At 42.9% G+C, this 23332-nt stretch overlaps 2 protein-coding genes across 6 annotated transcripts in view; one reads left to right on the forward strand and one right to left on the reverse strand.

Moving 5' to 3' along the window:
* The window catches only part of LOC118377269 (CAP-Gly domain-containing linker protein 4-like), a 21292-nt gene extending 18632 nt beyond the window's left edge, over positions 1 to 2660 (forward strand). For all 4 annotated transcript variants that reach the window (XM_052476462.1, XM_052476464.1, XM_052476461.1 and 1 more), the window contains one exon: positions 27 to 2660. In XM_052476462.1, coding sequence (XP_052332422.1) covers positions 27 to 260 — 234 coding nt within the window. In that variant the 3' untranslated portion in view covers positions 261 to 2660. The remainder of the gene's footprint in view (positions 1 to 26) is intronic.
* Positions 898 to 21777, reverse strand: LOC118379027 (serine/threonine-protein kinase tousled-like 1-B). 2 transcript variants are annotated; one of them, XM_035766030.2, is made up of 22 exons: positions 21378 to 21777; positions 18536 to 18651; positions 18289 to 18357; positions 17898 to 17936; positions 17697 to 17772; positions 15112 to 15155; positions 13315 to 13416; positions 13133 to 13219; positions 12933 to 13025; positions 11993 to 12103; positions 11772 to 11908; positions 11368 to 11562; positions 11177 to 11243; positions 10973 to 11070; positions 10499 to 10580; positions 10295 to 10386; positions 10110 to 10199; positions 4741 to 4910; positions 4254 to 4389; positions 4032 to 4143; positions 3198 to 3305; positions 898 to 3052 (listed from the first exon to the last, which is right to left on the reverse strand). In XM_035766030.2, the coding sequence occupies exons 1-22, from the start codon at positions 21502 to 21504 to the stop codon at positions 2903 to 2905; spliced, it is 2301 nt and encodes a 766-aa protein (XP_035621923.1). In that variant the 5' UTR covers positions 21505 to 21777; the 3' UTR covers positions 898 to 2902. The 2 variants fall into 2 exon arrangements, with proteins under 2 accessions (XP_035621923.1, XP_035621924.1); XM_035766031.2 differs by lacking the exon at positions 17898 to 17936.
* Between the last annotated feature and the right edge of the window lie 1555 nt (positions 21778 to 23332).

The following is a 23332-nucleotide window of genomic DNA, read 5'->3' on the forward strand; positions in this document are numbered from 1 at the left end:
TGTCATATAATTTCTCCCCACCACAGCTCTCTCGATCATCCCACTCCAAGCCTAGAAGCTCCAAACCTCCAGAGGAGGGTGACTCTAGTGACTCTGGGCCGGGGAGCTCTGCAGTGGCAATAGGGAGGAGCAGCCAGATCGTTGGGAGCAGGAACGGGCTCAGAAGGACCTGGAACCAGATGGACATTAGAGCTCAGGTCCATTCAGAGCCAGGAGGACCCAGAGATAAGACTACCGTGGAGAACCCTGGACTGAACTGACATTACACCATCACTTACCCCTGGACTGTCCTGACACTCCTCTCCTAATCCCTCAATCCACAGCCTTACATTTCCCCCTTTCTCTCCTGACGAGTTTATACTCACTAGACAACATGCTGAAGAAGCCTTCTTCAATCTTCCAGCATGTAACTATAGAGAGAGAGAGGACTTGTTTTAGTATGGGCAGCACCATTGAGGACTTCAACTGGGTGGCACCTCCTATGGGTTAAGGAAGGATCACATAATTCCATCCAGGTCATCAGGAGGGATCAGCCAATGAATTTAACTAGTGAGGAAACATTCCTTAACTCCAGTAAGTAACCAGTAAATCTCCAACCTTGGCTTTTTACCTGTTCAAACAACACACTCTAGGTGGCAGTATGCACCCTTTTTGCCATCTCGTAGATGAAAGTTGACTAGTTCAAAATGGAGATGCTCACAGATGCCATAATGGAACAATGCAAAGTTATCCAAGTATATGGTTGTAACTGACCTCCCAGCCTTTTGACAAATGGCATCTGTCTGCCATGCTTTCATCAGGTGTAACTGACCAATCCAAGTCTTGGATCAGGAAAAACTTTTCTAGATGAACGTGTGTTGTCTGTGGGAGACATTATGCACACAAACCAAAGGCAGCGACCTTGGTAGGGCAATCTTTATTGCATATGAATGACAGGACCTGACATTGCCTCCCATTCATTCTCGTATCTGTATGTATCAGACAGTGGTGAAACCAGTTTACACGGTGTTCAACTGCTGTGGCTCCTGCTTTATGGTCTGCTTAACGCTCCACAGTCTTCCAATATAAACACTTACATTCGGTACACTACCAATATGCTGTAATAACTCCTTATGACACCTGTTATGTCAGTGTTACGCAGGCCTTATGACAGACTTCAAGTAAAGTGTTAGTGAACAGAAGAAAGCCTTCATCAAACTGCGCTTTTCCTTCATATATGTCACGAACAGTTTTATACAACTTTATATATAACACATGGTTTCCAGACTACTAATAAACATTGCTGTGGTAAAACAGTTTGACGTTATTGGAACTCCTGGCATACAGAAGCAATATTCTTCTCACCACAGTGGCGTGTACACTTCAAAGGGCCACTAAAGAGTAGGCTATACACTTCAGGGCCCTAGAGTGTTCCTGTTCGCACGGGTCTGCACTATCTGTACCTGAGGTAGCTCATACAGATAGATCTTAACTAAAAGCCACATCTACATAGCAGCAAAATAAAAAAATAATTTCGTAGCACAGATGAACAAGGAGACATGAGGAACCAAGAGTTGGACTTGCTAAAGCTTTGCATGTGCTCAACGTTTCACCTGTTATTTCCCATCTACAATATAAAACGTGAAGGTAAAATAGACAATAAAACAGAGTAAGGGAAGGGTACAATTTCAAAGCAAAGTGGGAAATAAGAGAATTCTGTTTCTAGGCGTTTTGTCTTTTATTCATTTGAGAACAGGTGCAGACGGGGCACTGCCTAGTGAGAGTTCAGTACATTGAGTGTTTGACCCCCTGTACAGACAGATTGCAGATATGCCACTCCTACACATGAAATGTACATTGAATTTCCTCCAGATTTGAGTATTGAAACCTTAATCTTTACAATAAAGCTGATCCTTATATGGTTTCATTGTGTTCTGCTAAACAGACGTCATTGCCTGAACAGGCCTAGCACTCAGCACATTGTAGAGGGATGGATCCACGGAGGACCTAAACTGCCTAAAACCAACTTCTTTCACACAGCCAGATTATATTAATCCAGGAGTAGATTTCATTCTTGATTCAAGATCTAAAAACGTGACTTTATGAACATATTAAATATGAGCTTCTGTCCGACAGTCTGGGACTGAAACGTAGCCTTAGTCCAGGACTATTTCAAGAAGTCATGTCCATGAAACCAAATCATCTTGATTATAAGTGCAATTTAGTCCAAGGTTTACTGTGAGTCTGGCAAACCAACTGATCTATTCTGGCCACATCCGAAATCGACCTCTAGCACCAACATACTGGTGTAGATCTGAACTGACTGCAGAGGTCTAAGCAATATGGAGAACATTCCACTTGGCCTATCCAGGCACAAGGTGGAGATAGTTTAATGCCTATCCAATCCCTTCAGATCTACAGGAAGTGCCTTCTATAGTAGAAGCTAGTGGACTATTTAGGAATGGACTTCTGATAAATAATAAACAACTAAACGTGTTGCTTTTTGTTTACAGTTTACCTCTCCACCAATAAGAGCCCAGTTCAACATTAGCAAGGGGTGTGGCCTAGCCCCACTTAAGTCCCCATGGCAACAGACACAGCATGTCCAATGGCATGCACAAGGGGTAGAGATTCTCTTCCTTCCTCTCTCTCTCTCTCTGTAAAGCAGGTATACCTTCAGGATCAGAACACAGTGCAACGTTTCGGCAAAGCTACTTGGAAACATTAGCAGTGTCTCCACCTCCACTCTGTCTTTCTCTTTCCCCATCTCACGTATCTTCCATTCTATTCAGCCAAACAAATTCACGTCTCTTTCACTGCGGCTGGGGGATTCTGAATACCCAACACCACTCCATTTCCCATATTAGGATCAGTTCTGCTATAGGATTGACCGGTGGGTCTGTCAGTCATGTCCATCAGCCATTCAGTAGGAGGAGATTGAGGAGGAGGCGGGCTGAAGGGAGCCTGAGGAGTTGGTGCGTCTCATGTGAGGGAGGAGGTACGTGTCAGTGCCCAGCTGGTGAACGTCGAAACGAGCCTCCTTACGGTAGGCCAGACAGCGCCGGATAAACGCCTGACAGGGAGAGATAGAGAAGGAAGATGGAGCGAGAGATGTTAGTTAATCTATAGAATATGGATCAGCTTATCATGCTTTGTCTGTCCTAGTCACATTCAGACATGTCCTGACGAGTGTACAATTCAGAGTAAGTATGAGTCACCTTGGCCTCTGTGCTGGCCTGGGGCTTGGCAGGGAACTGGACCTCGGTGGCTTTGAGGATGGTGTTCTCCTGAAGGATGTCCTGCTGAGACTGGTTATGGCCAAATGGCTGCATGAACACACACACAGTTAAAACAAAACTGAGGTATAACTGACTGGGCCTAAAATTCACCTTTTGGTCTACCAACCACTGTGGTAAATTATTTTACAAGAAATTACAGATGTTTATGCTTTGCAATTTTTCTAAAACAATAAATGCATTACTAATAGGAAGTAATGTGGTGTATTGTTTAATTTCATTTTTTGTGACCTGAGTCTTTTAACCGAAATGTCACAGATGACAGATGTGTCACAGATGACAAATATGTTCACCTGCCCCTTTAAGGGCAGGGGGGTTACCGTGGTAACCTCCAGTCATGTTTGTTCCTGTGAGATTGAGTCTGACTAGTTAGTAGAAGCATTGTCTTTTCTCCCTAGCAGTAGACTCAAACATACACAAAAACAACCTCACTTGTGAACAAAACAATGGAAATAGCCAAGAAACACAAGGACAAAGTCTAATTTCAGTAGAAATTAGACCAACTTTTACTTTGAAAACAACTACTGCAGTATTTATTTGACTATACATTTAATTCACAAATGTGAGTGAAATGCTCAAACTGTGAAGCCCTGACCACCCGCCATCGTGGCTGGTCTTACCCGCCAATGCCAAGACATCTTACCCGCCAATGACAAAATCTACCCGCATTTGGCAGGTGTTAATTTTAGGCCCTGATCACTGAGAAAAATAAAATGAGTACACTTCAGAGGTACCCTAATGAGTGTGAGTGCTTACCTTCCGTCCATAGAGGCACTGGAAGAAGATGACCCCGACCGACCAGACGTCCACTTTGTTAGAGATCTTAGGAGGCTCCTTGCCTACTACAAAACACTCTGGGGGAAGGTACCTGGACAAGAGGAAAACATGAAGAAAGCAATATTACATTTACATATATATACAATAGAGAAAAACCTAATATAACTATTTGTGTGTCATGTGTTGTGTGTCGTGTCTCACCAGTATGTGCCAGCTCCCTGTGAGGTGAGGTCCATGCCGTCCACACCATAGTTGTCATCATCCATGATCTTAGACAGCCCAAAGTCTGTGATCTTTATCTCTCCACATGCAGTCCCATCCACCAGCAAGATATTACCTGCACAGACAAGAGGCGTGAGTTGAGTATGTGTGTATGCCACCGACACAACATGAGTCACTGTGTGAACGAGTGAGTGTGTGTGTGTGTGTGTGTGTGTGCCTGGTTTGAGGTTGTAGTGTGTGTGTCACAGGAGGTTGGTGGCACCTTAATTGGGGAGGACGGGTTTGTGGTAATGACTGGAGTGGAATCAGTGGAATGGTATCAAATACATCAGACACATGGTTTCCAGGTGTTTGATACCATTCCATTTACTCTGTTCCAGACATTATTATGAGCTGTCCTCCCCTCAGCAGCCTCCTGTGGTGTGTGTGTAACTGGTTTGAGGTCGTAGCGGGTGTGTGTGTGTACCTGGTTTGAGGTCGTAGTGTATGATGGGGGGTTTGATCTCATTGAGGTATCGCAGGGCATTGACTATCTGCATGACGATAGACCGCGCCTCCTTCTCTGACATCAGCTTGTTCTGTTTCAGATAGAAGTCCAAGTCGTTCCCCTCACAGAACTCTAGAACCGTACAGAACCTAAAGGCAGAGAGAAAGAGACAGAAAGAGAAAGCGTGAGTGCAAAATTGCAAGATTATGTTATAATGCTGTAATTGCATCAAACGGTTGTTTTTGCAACAGAATAGAGGGTTCTTATAACTCTATTGTGTCTGTGTGAACTGAAAGTGGGCCTCTGGGAGATTCAACACTGACAGGAGATTTACGATGTCTTTGGGTGATATCAGGGAGATGTCTTGGGGCCAGACCCTGGTTTCTACACAATGAGAACAGTTTTTACAGCCGATACTGTCTGCTGTGAATTATAAGTATCTTTCATACAAATCTTAACCCTTTGACCCATTCCATACATCTGTTGTTTGTCATGTAAATTGAAGGAGGATAGACTTTGCTATAAAATGCTGTGGCTCAAACCAGCTTGTTGAGTTCTCAGTGGTCACCTCCAGGGGTGATTACCGACCCGCTCCCTTACTGCAGTAATCAAATAATAAAGTTGGATTGTTTTGAAGAAATCTTAGTCTCTCCTTTTGATTACAAAAATTCCACCACAATTTTGGTGACGAGGATGGGATGATAAACTTCAATTTATCTGATTGTTCCCAGTGAAACTCAGGTTAGTTAGTAGTAGTGGGTAGTTGCATTAGATGCAACCAGGGGAAAGCCATTCTCCACTATTTGGAGCAGATCGGATCCCCACCTGGCTGAGAGCGTCAGCTGAATGGATACATAATTTCAAACATAATTGGATTAAAGGGTGAGACTTGAACATGCACAGAATTAATAGTAATAATTAGACATTAACTGAACAAGTGATGAAAAGATAAAAAAGATAAACAACATAAACAAAAGCCCCTGTTGAGGGTACACTTAGAGTGAGGTGTTCCTTAAGAGGGCCACAGCTGGGGTGACTAACAGGACTGAGTTGTGTTGATGAGAGTGTTCTTAAGTGCAGAATCCTTGGACATGATTGTTAATTAGCCTGTTGTGGGTGACCAAAAGTCCAAATCCGTGGTACTGGGTTGATCACAGTAGGATTGCTGAGGTAACGTATTGAATGGAGAACGAGAGTGCAGGTGACGCCTTGCGAGGCATCTGACTTTAGTGAAGAACAAATTTTAACGTGTATGTAATTGATAAAAACTTTTGTTAACTTGTCTGGGAACGGGGTACCCCTCGCCAACAGCCAATGAAATTGCAGTGCGCCAAATACAAATCAACAGAAATCTCATAAATCTAATTTCTCAAACATACAAGTATTAGGCACCATTTTAAAGATAACATTCTCATTAATCCAGCCACTGTTTCCGATCTCAAAAATGCTTTACAGCGAAAACTCCACAAATGATTATGTTAGGTCACCACCAAGTCACAGAAAAACCCAGCCATTTTTCCAGCCAAAGAGAGGAGTCACAAAAATAGAGATAAAATAAATCACTAAACCATTGATGATCTTCATCAGATGACACTCATCATAGGACTTCATGTTACACAATACATGTATGTTTTGTTAGATAAATTCATATTTATATCCAAAAATCGCATTTTACATTGGCGTGTTTATGTTCAGTAGTTCCAAAACATGCTGTGATTTTGCTGTCAATTTACAGAAATACTCAAAATAAATGTTGATGAAAATACAAGTGTTATGCATGGAACTTTAGATAACCTTCTCCTTAATGCAACCGCTGTGTCAGATTTGTTATTTAAAAAAAAAACGGAAAAAGCATGCCATGCAATAATCTGAGTACGGAGCTCAGAGCCCAAAACAGCCAAAAATCCGCCATGTTGCGCAGTCTACATTAGTCAGAAATAGCATTATAAATATTAACTTACCTCTGATGATCTTCCTCAGAATGCACTCCCAGGAATCCCAGTTCCACGATAAATGTTTGATTTGTTTGATCAAGTTCATCATTTATGTCCATATACCTCATTTTGTTAGGGTGTTTGGTAAACAAATCGAAACGCTCGTGCAACTTCCGGAATTTTCGTCCGACCTTTCCGCTAGAAGTTGCACGAGCGTTTCGATTTGTTTACCAAACGCCCTGTTGTGGGACCACTAATAAGGCTATATTTTGATAATGGTATGGGTTTCCCTGTTCATATAGACAGGGTTTGAAATCCTGTGCGGGTAATCTTTGTAGAAGCGTTCTGTGTGGGCGCGATAGGTTGAGTCTGTGGGTAACCTTTCAATGATGTTCTGTGAGGACATCTTACCAATCCTGTGTGGATGGTTATTTAGTCATGTTCTGTGTACGCATTCGATCAATCCTGTGTGGGTGATCATGAAGGCTCTGTGTGAGCCTGAGATAAATAATAATTAGTAGATAAGTTAATGGTATCCAATGGTTTCAAATAGTTAAGTAACTATGTGAAAGCTATAAACCATTCCTGCAGGTTATAAAAAATATTGTTTAAATGTGTTTGGGAACAGTACTGTGTGAGTGTGTAAATAAGATAAACATTTGCATAATAAGATGATTGAAATTTGGTTAAAAAAATGTTGACTTAATGTTATTTTGGGGTTCCGTCCATCGCTGCCCATAAGAATATCTCGGGCAGTATTGAGAGAGGGACGTTAGCAGCAAGTCTATAGTTTCTGGGAGCCTAGACTTTGCGTGGTTCCTGGGAGGTTAGAGAACCGTTGAGGATCCCATGACAGGCCGGTCATTGTACGGGAAATAAACGTTTCTTTTTTTGGTTCCACTGGGAGTATGTTTGGAGCGCTGCTTCGTAGCTGGGGAGAGTCCTTGAAAACGCACATGGAATGGATGCTGCAGTGTGTGCAAACCTGGTCAAGAACTACAGGAAACGTATGATCTCTGTAATTGCAAACAAAGGTTTCTGGAACAAATATTAAGTTCAGCTTGTCGGATGTATCAAATACTTATGTCATGTAATAAAATGCAAATTAATTACTTAAAAATCATACAATGTGATTTTCTGGATTCCGTCTTTCACAGTTGAGGTGTACCTATGATAAAAATTACAGACCTCTACATGCTTTGTAAGTTGGAAAACCTGCAAAATCGGCAGTGTTTCAAATACTTGTTCTCCCCACTGTACATCTCGTGTCTGAGCCGTTGAATTGCGACTGCTTGTCTCTATACTGACTCTTAGCTTGTTTGATTGCCTTGCGGAGGGAATAGCTACACTGTTTGTATTCGCTCATGTTTCCGGTCGCCTTGCCATGATTAAAAGCAATGGTTCACACTTTCAGTTTTGCGCAAGTGCTGCCATCAATCCACGGTTTCTGGCTGAGGAAGGTTGTAATAGTCATCCTGGGAACATCACCGATGCACTAGCTAATAAACTCTCTCACTGAATCAGCGTAAACATCAATGTTGTTGTCTGAGGCTATCCAGAACATATCCCAGTCCACATGATCGAAGCAATCTTGAAGCGTGTAATCCGATAGGTCGGACCAACGGCGAGCAGACATGAGCACTGGCGTTCGTTTCCTGTTTAAGTTTCTGTCTATATGCTGGGAGCAACAAAATGGAGTCCTGGTCCAGATTTGCCTAAAGCATGGCTTTGTATGGGTCGCGGAAGTTAGAGTAACAATGATCCAGAATGCTGCCAGCCCGGGTCATGCAATCAATATACTGATAAACTTTAGGGAGCCTTGTTTTCATATTAGTTTTGTGAAAAAACCCCAGCTACAATAAATGCAGGCTCAGGAAATATGGTTTCCAGTTTACATAGAGTCCAATGCAGTTCTTTCAGGGCCGTCGAGGTGTCTGCGTCGGGGGGGTACATGGCTGTGATTATAATCGAAGAGAATTCTCTTGGTAGATAATGCGGTCGGCATTTGATTGTAAGGAATTCTAGGTCAGATGAACAAGAGGACTTAAGTCCTGTATGTTATTATGATCACACCACGACTTGTTAATCATAAGGCATACACCCCGCCCTTCTTCTTACCAGAGATATTTGTTTCTGTTGGCACGATGCGTGAAGAAACCGGGTGGCTATACCGACTCTGATAACATATCCTGAGTGAGCCATGTTTCCGTGAAACAGAGAATGTTACAATCTCTGATGTCACTCTGGAAGGCATCCCTTACTCCAATTTCGTCTACCTTGTTGTCTAGAGACTGGACATTGGCGAGTAGTATACTCGGGAGCGGATAGTGATGTGCCCGTCTACGGAGCCTGACCAGAAGACCGCTCAGTCTGCGGCGCTGTTTTTTTGGGTCACCTACTGGGATCTGATCCATTGTCCTGGGTGGTGGTCCGAACAGAGGATCCGCTTCGGGAAAGTCGTATTCCTAGTCGTAATGTTTTTAAGTTGACGTTGCTCTTATATCCAATAGTTCTTCCCGGCTGTATGTAATAAGACTTTAGATTTCCTGGGGTAACAATGTAAGAAATAATACATAAAAAACAAAATACTGCATAGTTTCCTTAGAACGCGAAGCGAGGCGAACATCTCTGTCAGCGCCATCTCTATTGCTTTCATGCTTCTTGGTTTTTGAAGAATGTATGCATTTTCTACATGTGAATTAATGGTTTTTTAAATCTTGTAATTTTCTTTTAAGTTGAGAGGACTCTCAAAATGGGGGCATGTGATGGCAAAATTGCAAGATCATGTTATAAGAATAGAATAGAGGGTTCTTATAACTCTATTGTGTCTGTATGAACTGAAAGTGGGCCTCTGGGAGATGTAACACTGACAGGAGATTTACGATGTCTTTGGGTGATACCGCATTCCAGAGCATGAGTTAATGTTTCTGTACTCAGTTACCAGGGGGAGATGGCCCCAGTATGGAGTTGGTGGGCCAGACCCTGGTCTCTACACAATGAGGACAGATATTGTCTGCTGTGAATTATAAGTATCTTTCATACAAATCTTAACCTTGTGACCCATTCCATCTGTTGTTAGTCATGTAGATTGAAGGAGAATGGACTTTGCTATAAAATGCTGTGGCTCAAACCAGCTTGTTGAGTTCTCAGTGATCACCTCCAGGGGTGATTACCAACCAGCTCCATTACTGCACTAATTAAATAATTAAGTTTGTTTGTTTTTGTAATCCTCTCGATTACAATAATTCCACCACAAGAGAAAAACAGAGAAAGAGTGTGAGGAAGAGAAACAGAGAAGACAATGGACTCCATTAACTATAACCTAAGAGGCATCTCAACAGTCTAAAATGGCTTCCTCTCGTTCATCTGACCTGTGAAAGAACTGTACTATGTTTGGGGTAAAACGTCACTTACGTGTCTGTATCCAGGGAGAAGTAGTCGTAGAGTTTGACTATTCTGGGATGGTCCAGCTGTTTGTGTATCCGGTATTCTCTACAGGCATGCCTGAGACAGAAAACAATATTGTGTGTAAGCAAGTCTGGTCAAATAACGTTTAAAACTTGGATGTAAACTTGGTTGTTGAATTCTGCGTCTCATACTTGTGGTAGTTCTCCTTCTTCTCCTCTCTCCAGTTCTTGTTGAGTTGGTGGATTTTAACGGCTGCGTAGCGCTGCTCAAACAGGTCAAAGGCCTGAAGACACAGAACACACATCAAACAAACACTCACAAGCACAGGTACAGTATGGATCTAGAATCTCTTAATAATCATTCACAAGCACATACCAGTAGTCAATCCATCATACCTTATAGACTTCACTGAAGCCTCCTCTGCCTAGCAGATACAGCAGCAGGTACCTCTCATTCAGAGTGGGGTGGTCTTTAAACCTGACAGACAGACAGACAAACAGATAGACTGAACAGGCTGCTTCCTATAGTATAAAAGGATAATTTACCCATATAACACCTACAAGAGCTGTGGCTCAGTCAGTGGAGCATGGCACTTGCAACGCCAAGGGTTGTGGGTTCGATTCCTGCTTGGGCCATCCATATATAAAATGTATCCACACATGACTAAGTTGCTTTGGATAAATGTGTCTGCTAAATGGCATATATTACAATTATTATCTTATGAACACCTAGAAAGTATCAACTTGGCAGTCAGCCACACTACAGCTACTGGCCTACGGATAGGTAGGCACTAGCGTTGGGTTTTGAACCAGGAGACAGTGCTGGGGTCAGGACTTCTATATGATTGCGTCTTTCTGTCTTGTACTTACGATGAGCTGTCCTCATTGTTGATCCTCTTCAGCTCTCGGATGTGGAGGTTCCTCACCCTCTCCAACCTCTCCAGCTCTGCCTGGATCTCAGCCTCCTCCTGAGAGACAGTCAACCACATTACTCAGACAGTCAATTGTATTCATTTTGGGATTCGGGACAATAGTACTTTGAACAAACATGTTTGTGGTCATAGTGAAACCAACCTTCTTCAGGTGTCCCAGGCGAAGCTTGAAGATCTCCTCCTGCTCATGATACTCAGCCAGAGTCAACCTAAAAAAAATGTTGATAAACGTCACTGCACCAACAACACAAAAGTGTGTGTATCCATCTGTCCGTGCGCATGCATGCCTGTATGTACAAGTCTGTGTGTCCCTCAGTGTGTTTGTGTACTCACATCTGAGGCAGGGAGGGTTTGAGGAAGGGGTCGGGGTCATTGCCGTTTACAACCTTGGCTTTGCGCTGTTTGGGTTCGGAGGTGGTTCCTAAGGAGAGGGAGGGGGAGGAGGAGGGGTTGGGAGGCTTCCTTTTGGCTAGCAGCTTCCTCTGACGCTCGATCTCCTCTCTCTGCTGGTTGATACCCTCCTGCTGCCTACACACAGAGTGTGTGTGTGTGTGTGGGGGGGGGTTATAAAGTGTTATAGCAGGTCATTAGAAAGTAATCACATATAACAGGTCAAAAGAAAGTCATATCACACATAACAGGTCATAGGAAATGTTATCGTTTCATTATGCTTTGGAGAGCAGACCATGTACATACAGTATATTATATGTGGGTTTGTGAAGTGTGTGTATTCTCACTTGACAAGGTTCTGGAATGCGTATCCGTCGGTCCACTGTTCAGTGTAGGAGGCTCCATGTCGTACAGTGGTGAAGTGACCCAGTCTGAGACGGTCCTGCATGCTCTTCTCTCTGCACGACTGCTTCTCCTGGGTGCTCTACATACACACAAATAGACGCCAGTTACACAATCACACATGGGCTTGTGTCAGTAACAGACATCCATACAAACAAATCAACACCTTCTCTATGAGTAGTTTCTTGCTCATTGTGATGCATTTGTTCAGTCTCTCCTTGTATTTCTCCAGGAGTTTCTGCTGTTCATCAATCTGTCTCCTCAGGTCACAGTTGGCCTGGAGGGAAAACAATACATGTATCAACACACAACAGTACACAACCTCTACCCATCACCTATAGTACCCTAACTAGTACAACCTCTACCCATCACCTATAGTACCCTAACTAGTACAACCTCTACCCATCACCTATAGTACCCTAACTAGTACAACCTCTACCCATCACCTATAGTACCCTAACTAGTACAACCTCTACCCATCACCTATAGTACCCTAACTAGTACAACCTCTACCCATCACCTATAGTACCCTAACTAGTACAACCTCTAACCATCACCTATAGTACCCTAACTAGTACAACCTCTACCCATCACCTATAGTACCCTAACTAGTACAACCTCTAACCATCACCTATAGTACCCTAACTAGTACAACCTCTACCCATAACCTATAGTACCCTAACTAGTACAACCTCTACCCATCACCTGTAGTACCCTAACTAGTACAACCTCTACCCATCACCTGTAGTACCCTAACTAGTACAACCTCTACCCATCACCTGTAGTACCCTAACTAGTACCTCCTCTACCCATCACCTGTAGTACCCTAACTAATACAACCTCTACCCATCACCTGTAGTACCCTAACTAGTACCTCCTCTACCCATCACCTGTAGTACCCTAACTAGTACAACCTCTACCCATCACCTGTAGTACCCTAACTAATACCACCTCTACCCATCACCTGTAGTACCCTAACTAATACAACCTCTACCCATCACCTGTAGTACCCTAACTAATACCACCTCTACCCATCACCTGTAGTACCCTAACTAGTACAACCTCTACCCATCATCTGTAGTACCCTAACTAGCACCTAAACTCACCCTAAGCAGGTCATCTATGCGTCCCTCTTTCTTCTCCAGGTCCAGACTCTTGTTGCTCTCCAGAGCAGCCAGTTTCAGACCTGTCAACTCTGTCTGGAGAGAGACAGGAGAGGAGTAGGTGAGAAAGAAGTGTGACAGGTGTGAGGAGCGTAAGGAGATGTGATAAGAGTTTGAGGAAATAGAGAGTGTGCAAGTCTTACCTGAACACACTTGCTGGAGGAGGCTTTGTGGTTCATCAGGTGATCTCCGAAACACAGACTGGTAGGAGAGGAGCTGTTTTGTCTGATCTACAGAGAGACAACACACATACAACACTGTTATAAACAAGGTGATGAAACACACACCAAAGCCCAAAAAGGTCCTACCACGTGTGTATACGTACGTTAGAGCCAGGTGCAGAGTGAGCACCTTGGTGGGAGTTCTGTGGTGAGCGGAGGAACTGGGGTAAAGCCCTCACCGGACTGGAGCCACTCCCCCCCTGGAACTACACACAGGAAACAGCAGGGTGAGGAACAGGAAGTGACATCCCATACATATTGCCCAGCAAAACACTATGAAAGTCCCGCCTACTTCTTGGATCATGCCCCATACTGCTTTTGAATGCATTCATTTAAGATATATGTATAATTATATTTGTATTTGCGGATTAATTTTGTTCTACCTAATGGCTTTCATTAAAGTTTTCCATTCTCCCAAGTGACGCAGCGGTCTAATGCTTCCAACACACCGACAGCGTCGTTGCGCAAAATAGTCGCAGCATCATCTGGAAATGTATGCAACAAAAGTTCAACATTCACCTTCTGCTACCATTTCTGTCAAGCTGTCTACACATATAGTTTGACACATACATTCAATAAATCCAACACATGCACCACAATGAACGCACTGCAACTGCCTTTGCAACGCTGCAAGGCAAATAGAGAGTTTCATTGGAAATTAATGTATTTCTGGTGTACCAAAATGCAATGACGCTGTCAGTGTGTTCGAAGTGTAAGGCGCTAGAGCCGTCACTACAGACCCGGGTTCGATCCCAGGTTATGTTGCAGCCGGTCGAGACCAGGAGACCCATGAGGCAGCGCACAATTGGCCCAGCATCGTCTGGGTTAGGGCAGGGTTTGGCTGGCCGGTATTTTCTTGTCCCATCGCGCTCTAGTGACTCCTGTTTCGGGCCGGGCGCAGTGCACACTGACTTCAGTCGCTAGTTATACTGTGTTTCCTCCAACACATTGGTGGAGCTGGCTTACGGGTTAAGCGGGTAGTGTGTCAAGAAGCAGTGCGGCTTGGTTGGATTGTGTTTCGGAGAACACACTCGACCTTCGCCTCTCCCGAGTCCGTACGGGAGTTGCAGCGATGGGACAAGACTAACTACCAATTGGATAATTGGATATCACGAAAAAGGGGTAAAAAGTACAAATGTTATATTTTTATATACACACACACACACACACACACACACACACACACACACACACACACACACACACACACACACACACACACACACACACACACACACACACACATATAGATATACAAATCTCAAAATAAAATGAGAAAAAAAATATATATACATATTATTACAATAATAAAAATAAAGGGTTTCCATTGCATTATATTTTTCATTATGGAAAACCTTAAAGGCATTGGGTAGAAGTAAATAATCCACTAATAGGAATATCATTTTACATGCATCTTAAATTACTGCTTTCTCAAATATTTGAGGACATGCATAAATTTGAGGACACATTTGTGGAATCCCATTCTTAAAACAGCAAGGGACATGATCCAGGAAGTACATGGGACTTTCATAGTGTATAGAAGAATGCCTCAAGTTGGGAAATTCACAATGTCAACCAATCAGAATCATCACACCACGACCCAATCACCAATCATCTCACTTAACCTAACATAGCAGGCGTAGAAAGATGCCTGAGCCGAGTCCCTACTTCCATTTTTTCAGCGGAAATGGAAGTCAGATTGAAAATACTGTATCCCTGAAAACAGGATGTTAGCGTTTTCTGGCAACTCCACATAGGCTGCATCTCACTAGACATCTTGCGTGTCAAGACCAACCAGCTTGGCCCATGGAAGGCTTATATATTTAGTTTAACTTACACAGAGAGAACACAAAGTGCATATAAATAACGAGTCTGGAACAACTACATAATACGACACTCACATCAAAGTAGTCACTGATCTTGGGCCCCCGTGTGGAAGTCTTCCCTGTGGTAGAGGAGAACACAGAGCAGATACCGTGGGTTAGCAACGCATTAACACAGATACAGAGGTTAGCACAGCCCAGGGACCTTACAACAGAATGTAGCAATGACACTGTGTCACCTTGTTTAACGGAGAGTGACATTCAGAACATACACTACATGACTAAACGTATGTGGACACCTGCTCGTCGAAGATCTCATTCCAAAATCATGGGCATTGATATGGAGTTTGTGCCCTTTTGATGCTAAAACAGCCCCCAGGCTTCTGGAAAGGTTTTCCACTAGATGTTGGAACATTTCTGCGGGGACTTTCTTCCATTCAGCGACAAGAGCATTAGTGAGATCGGGCAATGATTTTGGGGGATTAGGCCTGGCTCTCAGTCAATGTTCCAATTGATGCCAAATGTGTCCGATGCGGTTGAGGTCAGGGCTCTGTGCAGGCCACTCAAGTTCTTCCACACCAATGTCAACAAACTATTTCTGTATGGACCTTGCTTTGTGCATAAGGGCATTGTCATGTTGTAACAGGAAAGGGCCTTCCCCAAACTGTTGCCACAAAGTTGGAAGCACAGAATCGTCTAGAATGTCATTGTATGCTGTAGCGTTAAGATTTCCCTTCACTGAACTAAGTGGTCTAGCCCGAATCATGAAAAACAGACCCAGACCATTATTCCTCCTACACCAAACTTTACAGTTGGCACTATGCACTGGGGCAGTTAGCCTTCCCCTGGCATCCGCCAAACCATGATTAGTCCGTCGGACAGCAGATGGTTAAGTATAATTCATCACGCCAAAGAACACATTTCCACTGCTCCAGAGTCCAATGGCGGAGAGCTTTACACCACTCCAGCCGACGCTTAGCATTGCACATGGTAATCTTAGGCTTGTGTGTGTGTGCAGCTGCTAGGCCATAGAAACCCATTTCATGAAGCTCCCGACGAACAGTTCTTGTGCTGACGTTGCTTCCAGAGGTAGTTTGGAACTCGGTAGTGAGTGTTGCAACCAAAGACAGACAATTTTTCCACGCTATGAGCTTCAGCACTTGGCGGTCCCGTTCTGTAAGCTTGTGTGGCCTACCACTTCGTGGCTGAACCATTGTTGCATCTAGATGTTGCCACTTCAGAATAACAGCACTTACAGTTGACTGGGGCAGCTCTAGCAGGGCAGAAATTGAATGGACTGACTTGTTAGAAAGATGGCATCCTATAATGGTGCCACATTGAAAGTCACTGAGCTCTTCAGTAAGGCCATTCTACTGCCAATGTTTGTCTATGGAGATTGCATGGCCGTGTGCTCGATTTTAAACACCTTTCAGCAACAGGTGTGGCTGAAATAGCCTAATCCACTAATTTGAAGAGGTGTCCACATACTTTGGTATATATAGTTTACCTTGTTTAACTGACTGATACCATGTAACATTAAATATACCTTGTTTAACTGAGTGATACCATGTGACATTCAATATACCTTGATTAACTGAGTGATACCATGTGACATTCAGAATATACATTGTCTAATGGAAGGGCCCGACTACCGACAGGGAGCTTGCGAGTGAGTGACTTTGAAATGAAAATAAATCAAGTACCAAGGAGAATCTAAAATTCCTTCAGGTCCTGACCAGATCATTTCACCCCTGTTTATAACGACTGTTGTTTTTATTTTAATTTTATTGAAACATTTATTTATTTTTGACAGGGAGTCAGGTTGAGACCAAGGTCTCTTTTACAAATGAGCCCTGTAATTACAAAGACACACACATCACATGCAAATATAAAATGCAAGACAGGATTACAAAACACAATCATAGAAAACAGGTACAGTGCCTTAAGAAAGTATTCAAACCCCTAGACTTTTTTCACATTTTGTCGTGTTACAGCCTGAATTCAAAATGGATGAAATAGATTTTTCTCCTCACCCATCTATAAAACATGTTTAGAAACTTCAGCGAATGTATTGAAAATAGGGTGGCAGGTAGCCTAGTCGTTAGAGCGTTGGACTAGTAACCAAAAGGTTGCAAGATCGAATCCCTGAGCTGACATGGTAAAAATCTGTCATTCTGCCCCTGAACAAGGCAGTTAACCCACTGTCCCTAGGCCGTCATTGAAAATTCGAATTTGTTCTTAACCGACTTGCCGAGTTAAATGGAAATATCTTATTTACATAAGTATTCACAGCCCTGAGTCAATACATGCTAGAATCATCTTTGGCAGCGATTACAGCTGTGAGTCTTTCTGGATAAGTCTCTAAGAGCTTTGCACACCTGGATTGTACAATATTTGCATATTATTCTTTTTTAAAGTCAAGCTCTGTCAAGTTGGTTATTGATCATTGCTCGACAGCCATTTTCAGGTCTTGCCATAGATTATAAAGCAGATTTAGTGAAAAGTGTAACTCGGCTATTCAGAGTTGTTTTGGATTTGCCTTAAATATAATGCTTTGAATTCATGACATAAAGTTTGTTTCTTTGCCAAATTTCTTCCAATTTTAATGCATTTTTGCAAGGGGTGTGCATACTTTCTGAAGGCACCGTATGTATGTGTCATACCCTGGCTGTTCTCCGATTGGATGTCAGCTTTCCTCTTCCTTCCTCTGGGCGACTCAGAGTGCTTCTTCTCAGGGGTCTGAGAAGAAACAAATAGTAAATCACTTTTCTGACACTCGCGTGTCCCCTTAGGAAGAGAGTGTATGAGTGTGTGTGTGGTGGTGTGGTGTGGGGGGTAGGACAGTAGGAAGGAAGAGTACGTACAGAATATGCAGGAGAACTCCCCCTCTTCATATCAGAGTTCTAGGGAGAGAAAGATACATTAACAAGAGTGAGTAGAGGGTGAGACGGGGATGGAGGAAAGATAGCGAGGAAGGTTGAAAGAGGGAGGAAAGAGAAAGATTGAGGTGGGTCATGCAAGGACAAACAAAGATATCATTCAGTCTCCTGATTAACTGTCCATGGTTCCAAAAATGTAAATGTAAATAGACAAAATGCCTGCCTTCCCTGTCTCCACTCAAACTAAATGGCGTCTTTTCTTTTAACAGCGAGTAAGCCACCTGTGTGTCGGTGATATGGTGTGACATCTAATCACTGAAACTAGGCCAGACCCGTCCCTCACTGACATTGTCTCTGCATAGTGTGTGTGTCTCACCTCTGACTCTTTGTCGCTGGAAGAGCCGAGACTGCCATAGCTGTGGTTGGAGCACTCGTTGGCCAGACCCTGGACATACAGACAAGTCAGACATAACTGTTTAATAGTGTGTGTAATGTGTCATTTTCATGTGCTTGCCTTAAAAAAAAACTTTTTGGTGTGTCTGGTATGAGTAAAAACCTGCACGTGTGCGTTATAGTATTTATGTGTGAGATAGTAATTGCGTAATAACGGGTGTGTCTGTCACCTTGGCCCCGCCGCTGGCGCTGCTTCCTACGGTGTTGCCGCTGACCGCACCCATGAACCTGGCCTCCAGAAGCTCCTGCCTGCGAGGGTCCAGGCTGTGCAGCTCCTCCATGGGGCCTAAACACAACATAACACATATGGCTATGTAAGGATACAACAATCTGTATCTGACTGTCTCACACTACTATCCACTTCAAATAAGTGCACATCAGATAAGTGCAAATGGTTTGAGTGCAATGCACTTCACCAGTCCCACATCAACTTAGCCTATCTGCTTTTAGTGAACACATTATGGACAGCACCAAGCTATAGCACTTACAGTACCAGTCAAAAGTTTGGGCACACCTATTCATTCAAGGTTTTTATTTTTTTATTTTTTACAATTTTCTACATTGTAGAATAATAGTGAAGACATCAAAACTATGAAATAACACACATGGAATCATGTAGTAACCAAAAAAAAGCATCAAACAAATCAAAATATATTTTATATTTGAGATTCTTCAAAGTAGCCACCCTTTGCCTTGATGACAGTTTTGCACACATTTGGCAATCTCTCAACCAGCTTCACGAGGTCGTCCCCTGGAATGCATTTCAGTGAACAGGTGTCCCCTGTTAAAAGTTAATTTGTGGAACTTCTTTCCTTCTTAATGCGTTTGAGCCAATCAGTGGTGTTGTGACAAGGTAGGGGTGGTATACAGAAAACAGCCCTATTTGGTAAAACACCAAGTCCATATTATGGCAACAGCAACTCAAATAAGTAGAGAACTATCATTACTTTTGACATGAAGGTCAGTCAATCCGGGAACATTTCAAGAACTTTGAAAGTTTCTTCAAGTGCAATTGCAAGCGCTATGATGAAAGTGGCTCTCATGAGGACCGCCACAGGAAAGGAAGACCCAGAGTTACCTCTGTTGCAGAGGATACGTTCATTAGAGTTACCAGCCTCAGAAAATGCAGCACAAATAAATGCTTCAGAGTTCAAGTAACAGACACATCTCAACATCAACTGTTCAGAGGAGACTGTGTGAATCAGGCCTTCATGGTCAAATTCCTGCAAAGAAACGACTACTAAAGAACACCAATAAGACATGCTTGGGCCAAGAAATGCAAGCAATGAACATTAGACCGGTGGAAATCTGTCCTTCGATTTTTGGTTCTAATCGCCATGTCTTTGTGAGAGGCAGAGTAGGAGAAAGGATCTCCGCATGTGTGGTTCCCATCGTGAAGCATGGAGGAGGAGGAGTGATGGTGCTTTGCTGGTGACACTGTGAGTGATTTACTTAGAATTCAAGGCACACTTAACCAGCATGGCCACCACAGCATTCTACAGTGATACACCATCACATCTGGTTTGCGCTTAGTGGGACTACCATTTGTTTTTCAAAAGGACAATAACCCAACACACCTCCAGGCTGTGTAAGGGCTATTTAACCAAGAAGGAGAGTGATGGAGTGCTGCATCAGATGACCTGGCCTCCACATTCACCCAACCTCATCCCAACTAAGATGGTTTGGGATGAGTTGGACCACAGAGTGAAGGAAAAGCAGCCAACAAGTGCTCAGCATATATGGGAACTCCTTCAAGACGGTTGGAAAAGCATTCCAGGTGAAGCTGATTGAGAGAATGCCAAAAGTGTGCAAAGCTGTCATTAAAGCAAAGGGTGGCTACTTTGAAGAATCTAAAATATATTTTGATTTGTTTAACACTTGTTTTGGTTACTACATGATTCCATGTGTCATTTCATAGTTTTGATGTTGTCACTATTATTCTACAATGTAGAAAATAGTCCAAATAAAGAAAAATCCTTGAATGAGTAGGTGTCCAAACTTTTGACTGTTACTGTAGTATGTATCAGGTGTCAACAGTGTGTTAGACTGTATGACCAATACAACCTAGCAGTCAGTATTTGGTACTGAACTAGACAAGCACATTAGCTCCGATTCAACAGCTGAGCTGGGGGCCTGAACTTCAACTCAAAGAGTTAACTTTGCCTTCCTGAATCACCAAAACACACAACATGGAATGTCTGATCCTGACGCACACACACCTTATGACAGAGGTGCAAGTGAAGGGAAACCAGACAACAGTTATAATGCATTGACAACCACCAAGCACTAAATATGTCCACAGGAATACCACATCCAGGCCTCATCTTGACCCCAGTCCAGCAGGAAGCCATAGTTACATTGTTATTACAATCCCAATTGGAATATTTTGCAACAGTAACAATTGTGACACACTAATATACTAAAGTAACGTGAGCCTCTGTGACAAACTTCCGTTTCGATGGCATCAGTCACAGGCTTTAGTTCTGTTGCATGACAGCAACATTCTATTCTTGTTCTGATGTTGAAGTGATCAGAATATAGGCCTACACTTCTTTGTTTGGCAAAGAACAAGGAATTTGAATTCATCATAACTCAGTGGATTCGCATGGACCTGCAGTAGCATTGCTGTTCGACGGAAGACTAAAGGCAACTAGCTACCCACAGCTGTTTATCATAGGTCTCGGCAACATCGCTAGCTAACTACATAAACAATGCCTTGGGCTTGGCCATCTGTCGGTCCAGACTGCTCTCAGTCCTACTTGTTTTCCAGTCAATCGGTCTGCTCCTGTCTGAATATTCCATCGCTATTGTTCTACTGTAGCTGAGTGCTGACATCTTTATAGCGAGGTAACGTTAGCTGCTACTGTACTGACTGTAACTGACAAGGTTCGGCCATCAATTCGCGGCATCCATTGACATCCATATTTCAGTCGAATTGGGGCGATATAACTGGAAACAGTATCAATTTCCCATCGAACAGACTTCGACGAATGACATCGTTGCTGAATTTACCTTCCTTGGTCTTGGTGGTGGCCGTTATGTGTTGTTGAGAAATCGTTAGGGACGAGGATAGCTGCGACCAAGATGGCGTCGCCTCCAAACTTCCACCACCACTTCCACTGTTACTTTGGACACTCATGAAGCCACTTTACTAGTGAGAGAGCAGACACACGGGCGTCCGTGCAAATCCGAAATCCCAAAAGTGCATCCACCATCAGGCAACTGCTACATAGCCACGGAAATCAATCTAATTTTTACCATTTTTTGTAAACACTTATATTTCAGCAAGCTCTGCAGTGCGTATGCGTCTTGAAGTAGCATGCTAGGACAAAATGTAACCTTTGCATCGATCGAGCGGCTGTCAGCATCAGTTCGCGAACAGCGCTCCAATCCTGGAATAGGCTATCGCGAGGTTAGCGCCATAGCAATATATCACTAGAACCGATATCCAATTAGACCGTTCGAATAATGTATGGTCAATCATTATCATCTCAAAATTCTGTGCCACATTTGAATAACGTGTATTTAAATGACAATGTATATTGTTCAGCCATGTTGGATGATGTACCAATTTACAGATCAGCTACCAGAAATGTACCACCCAAAAAATGCATGGGTCAAAAATATCTACTAAGCCTATATCTATGATTGGCGCGCACCTCGCTCGTGCTGTGGATGAGATGATGCGAAAACAATGAAGCGACACCCCAAAAATGGCCGTAAGTCACACAAGTTCATTTCTCCTCGCACGAACAAAATATTGAATTAAATGGTAGAGGAAAAATGACATGACTACAATTTATTTTCTTTATACTTTTATTCGTATAAATATATGAATGCCTTTAGGTCTACACATCCATTGAAAAACGGCTTCTGACTACAGGCATTTTCAGATGTCAGGATTTGTTTGCGAAGGCTGTTTACTTGGTGTGTGTGTGGGCTGTGTGCATGGTTGAATTCCACTACACACTGGCAAGTTGAAAACATGAGTATTGTTGTATTGGCCCATATTAAAAATGAATCTTATAAAAAAAAGAAGTGAACATGCTTGATGAAGGAGGACAATGTTATGATCTACAGATGGAGAAAATGCTTTGTTCCAAATCTGGTGCAATGCATCAGCCAGCTAGGTCTATATGTTATGTTGTTGTGGTGAAGCTTTTGTGACGTCACTGTGGAATTCTCTCACACACACACACACACACACACACACACACACACACACACACACTTTATTTGGATGTGTTTGTGTTGGTCATTGGGTGACTTAACTCTTTTACACCCAAATGGAGCCGACCAGGCGTAGGCAGGTTAATGGCAGACTGAACAATGTTGATGTGTGTATTTTCTATCATTTCTGATATTCAGGGCTCATCTGTAAAAGAGAACTTGGTCTCAGTATGACTCCCTGCCCTGCCCTTTACAGGCAGTATTACAGATTGATAGCCCTTTACAGGCATTATTACAGAGCAATATACCTTTACAGGCATTATTACAGAGCGATATACCATTACAGGCATTGTCACAGAGCAATAGCCCTTTACAGGCAGTATTACAGAGTGATAACCCTTTACAGGCATTATTACAGAGCGATATACCTTTACAGACATTATTACAGAGTGATAGCCCTTTACAGGTGTTGTTACAGAGCGATATACCTTTACAGTTATTATTACAGAGTGATAACCCTTTACACGTATTATTACAGAGTGATAACCCTTTACAGGCAGTATTACAGAGTGATATACCTTTACAGGTATTATTACAGAGTGATAACCCTTTACAGGCATTATTACAGATTGATAACCCTTTACAGGTATTATTACAGAGTCATAGCCCTTTACAGGCATTATTACAGAGTGATAGCCCTTTCCAGGCATTATTACAGAGTGATAGCCCTATACAGGCATTATTACAGAGTGATAGCCCTTTACAGGTATTATTACAGAGTGATAACCCTTTACAGG

Source organism: Oncorhynchus keta, chromosome 23 (genome assembly GCF_023373465.1).
Source record: "Oncorhynchus keta strain PuntledgeMale-10-30-2019 chromosome 23, Oket_V2, whole genome shotgun sequence".
NCBI lineage: Eukaryota > Metazoa > Chordata > Actinopteri > Salmoniformes > Salmonidae > Oncorhynchus > Oncorhynchus keta.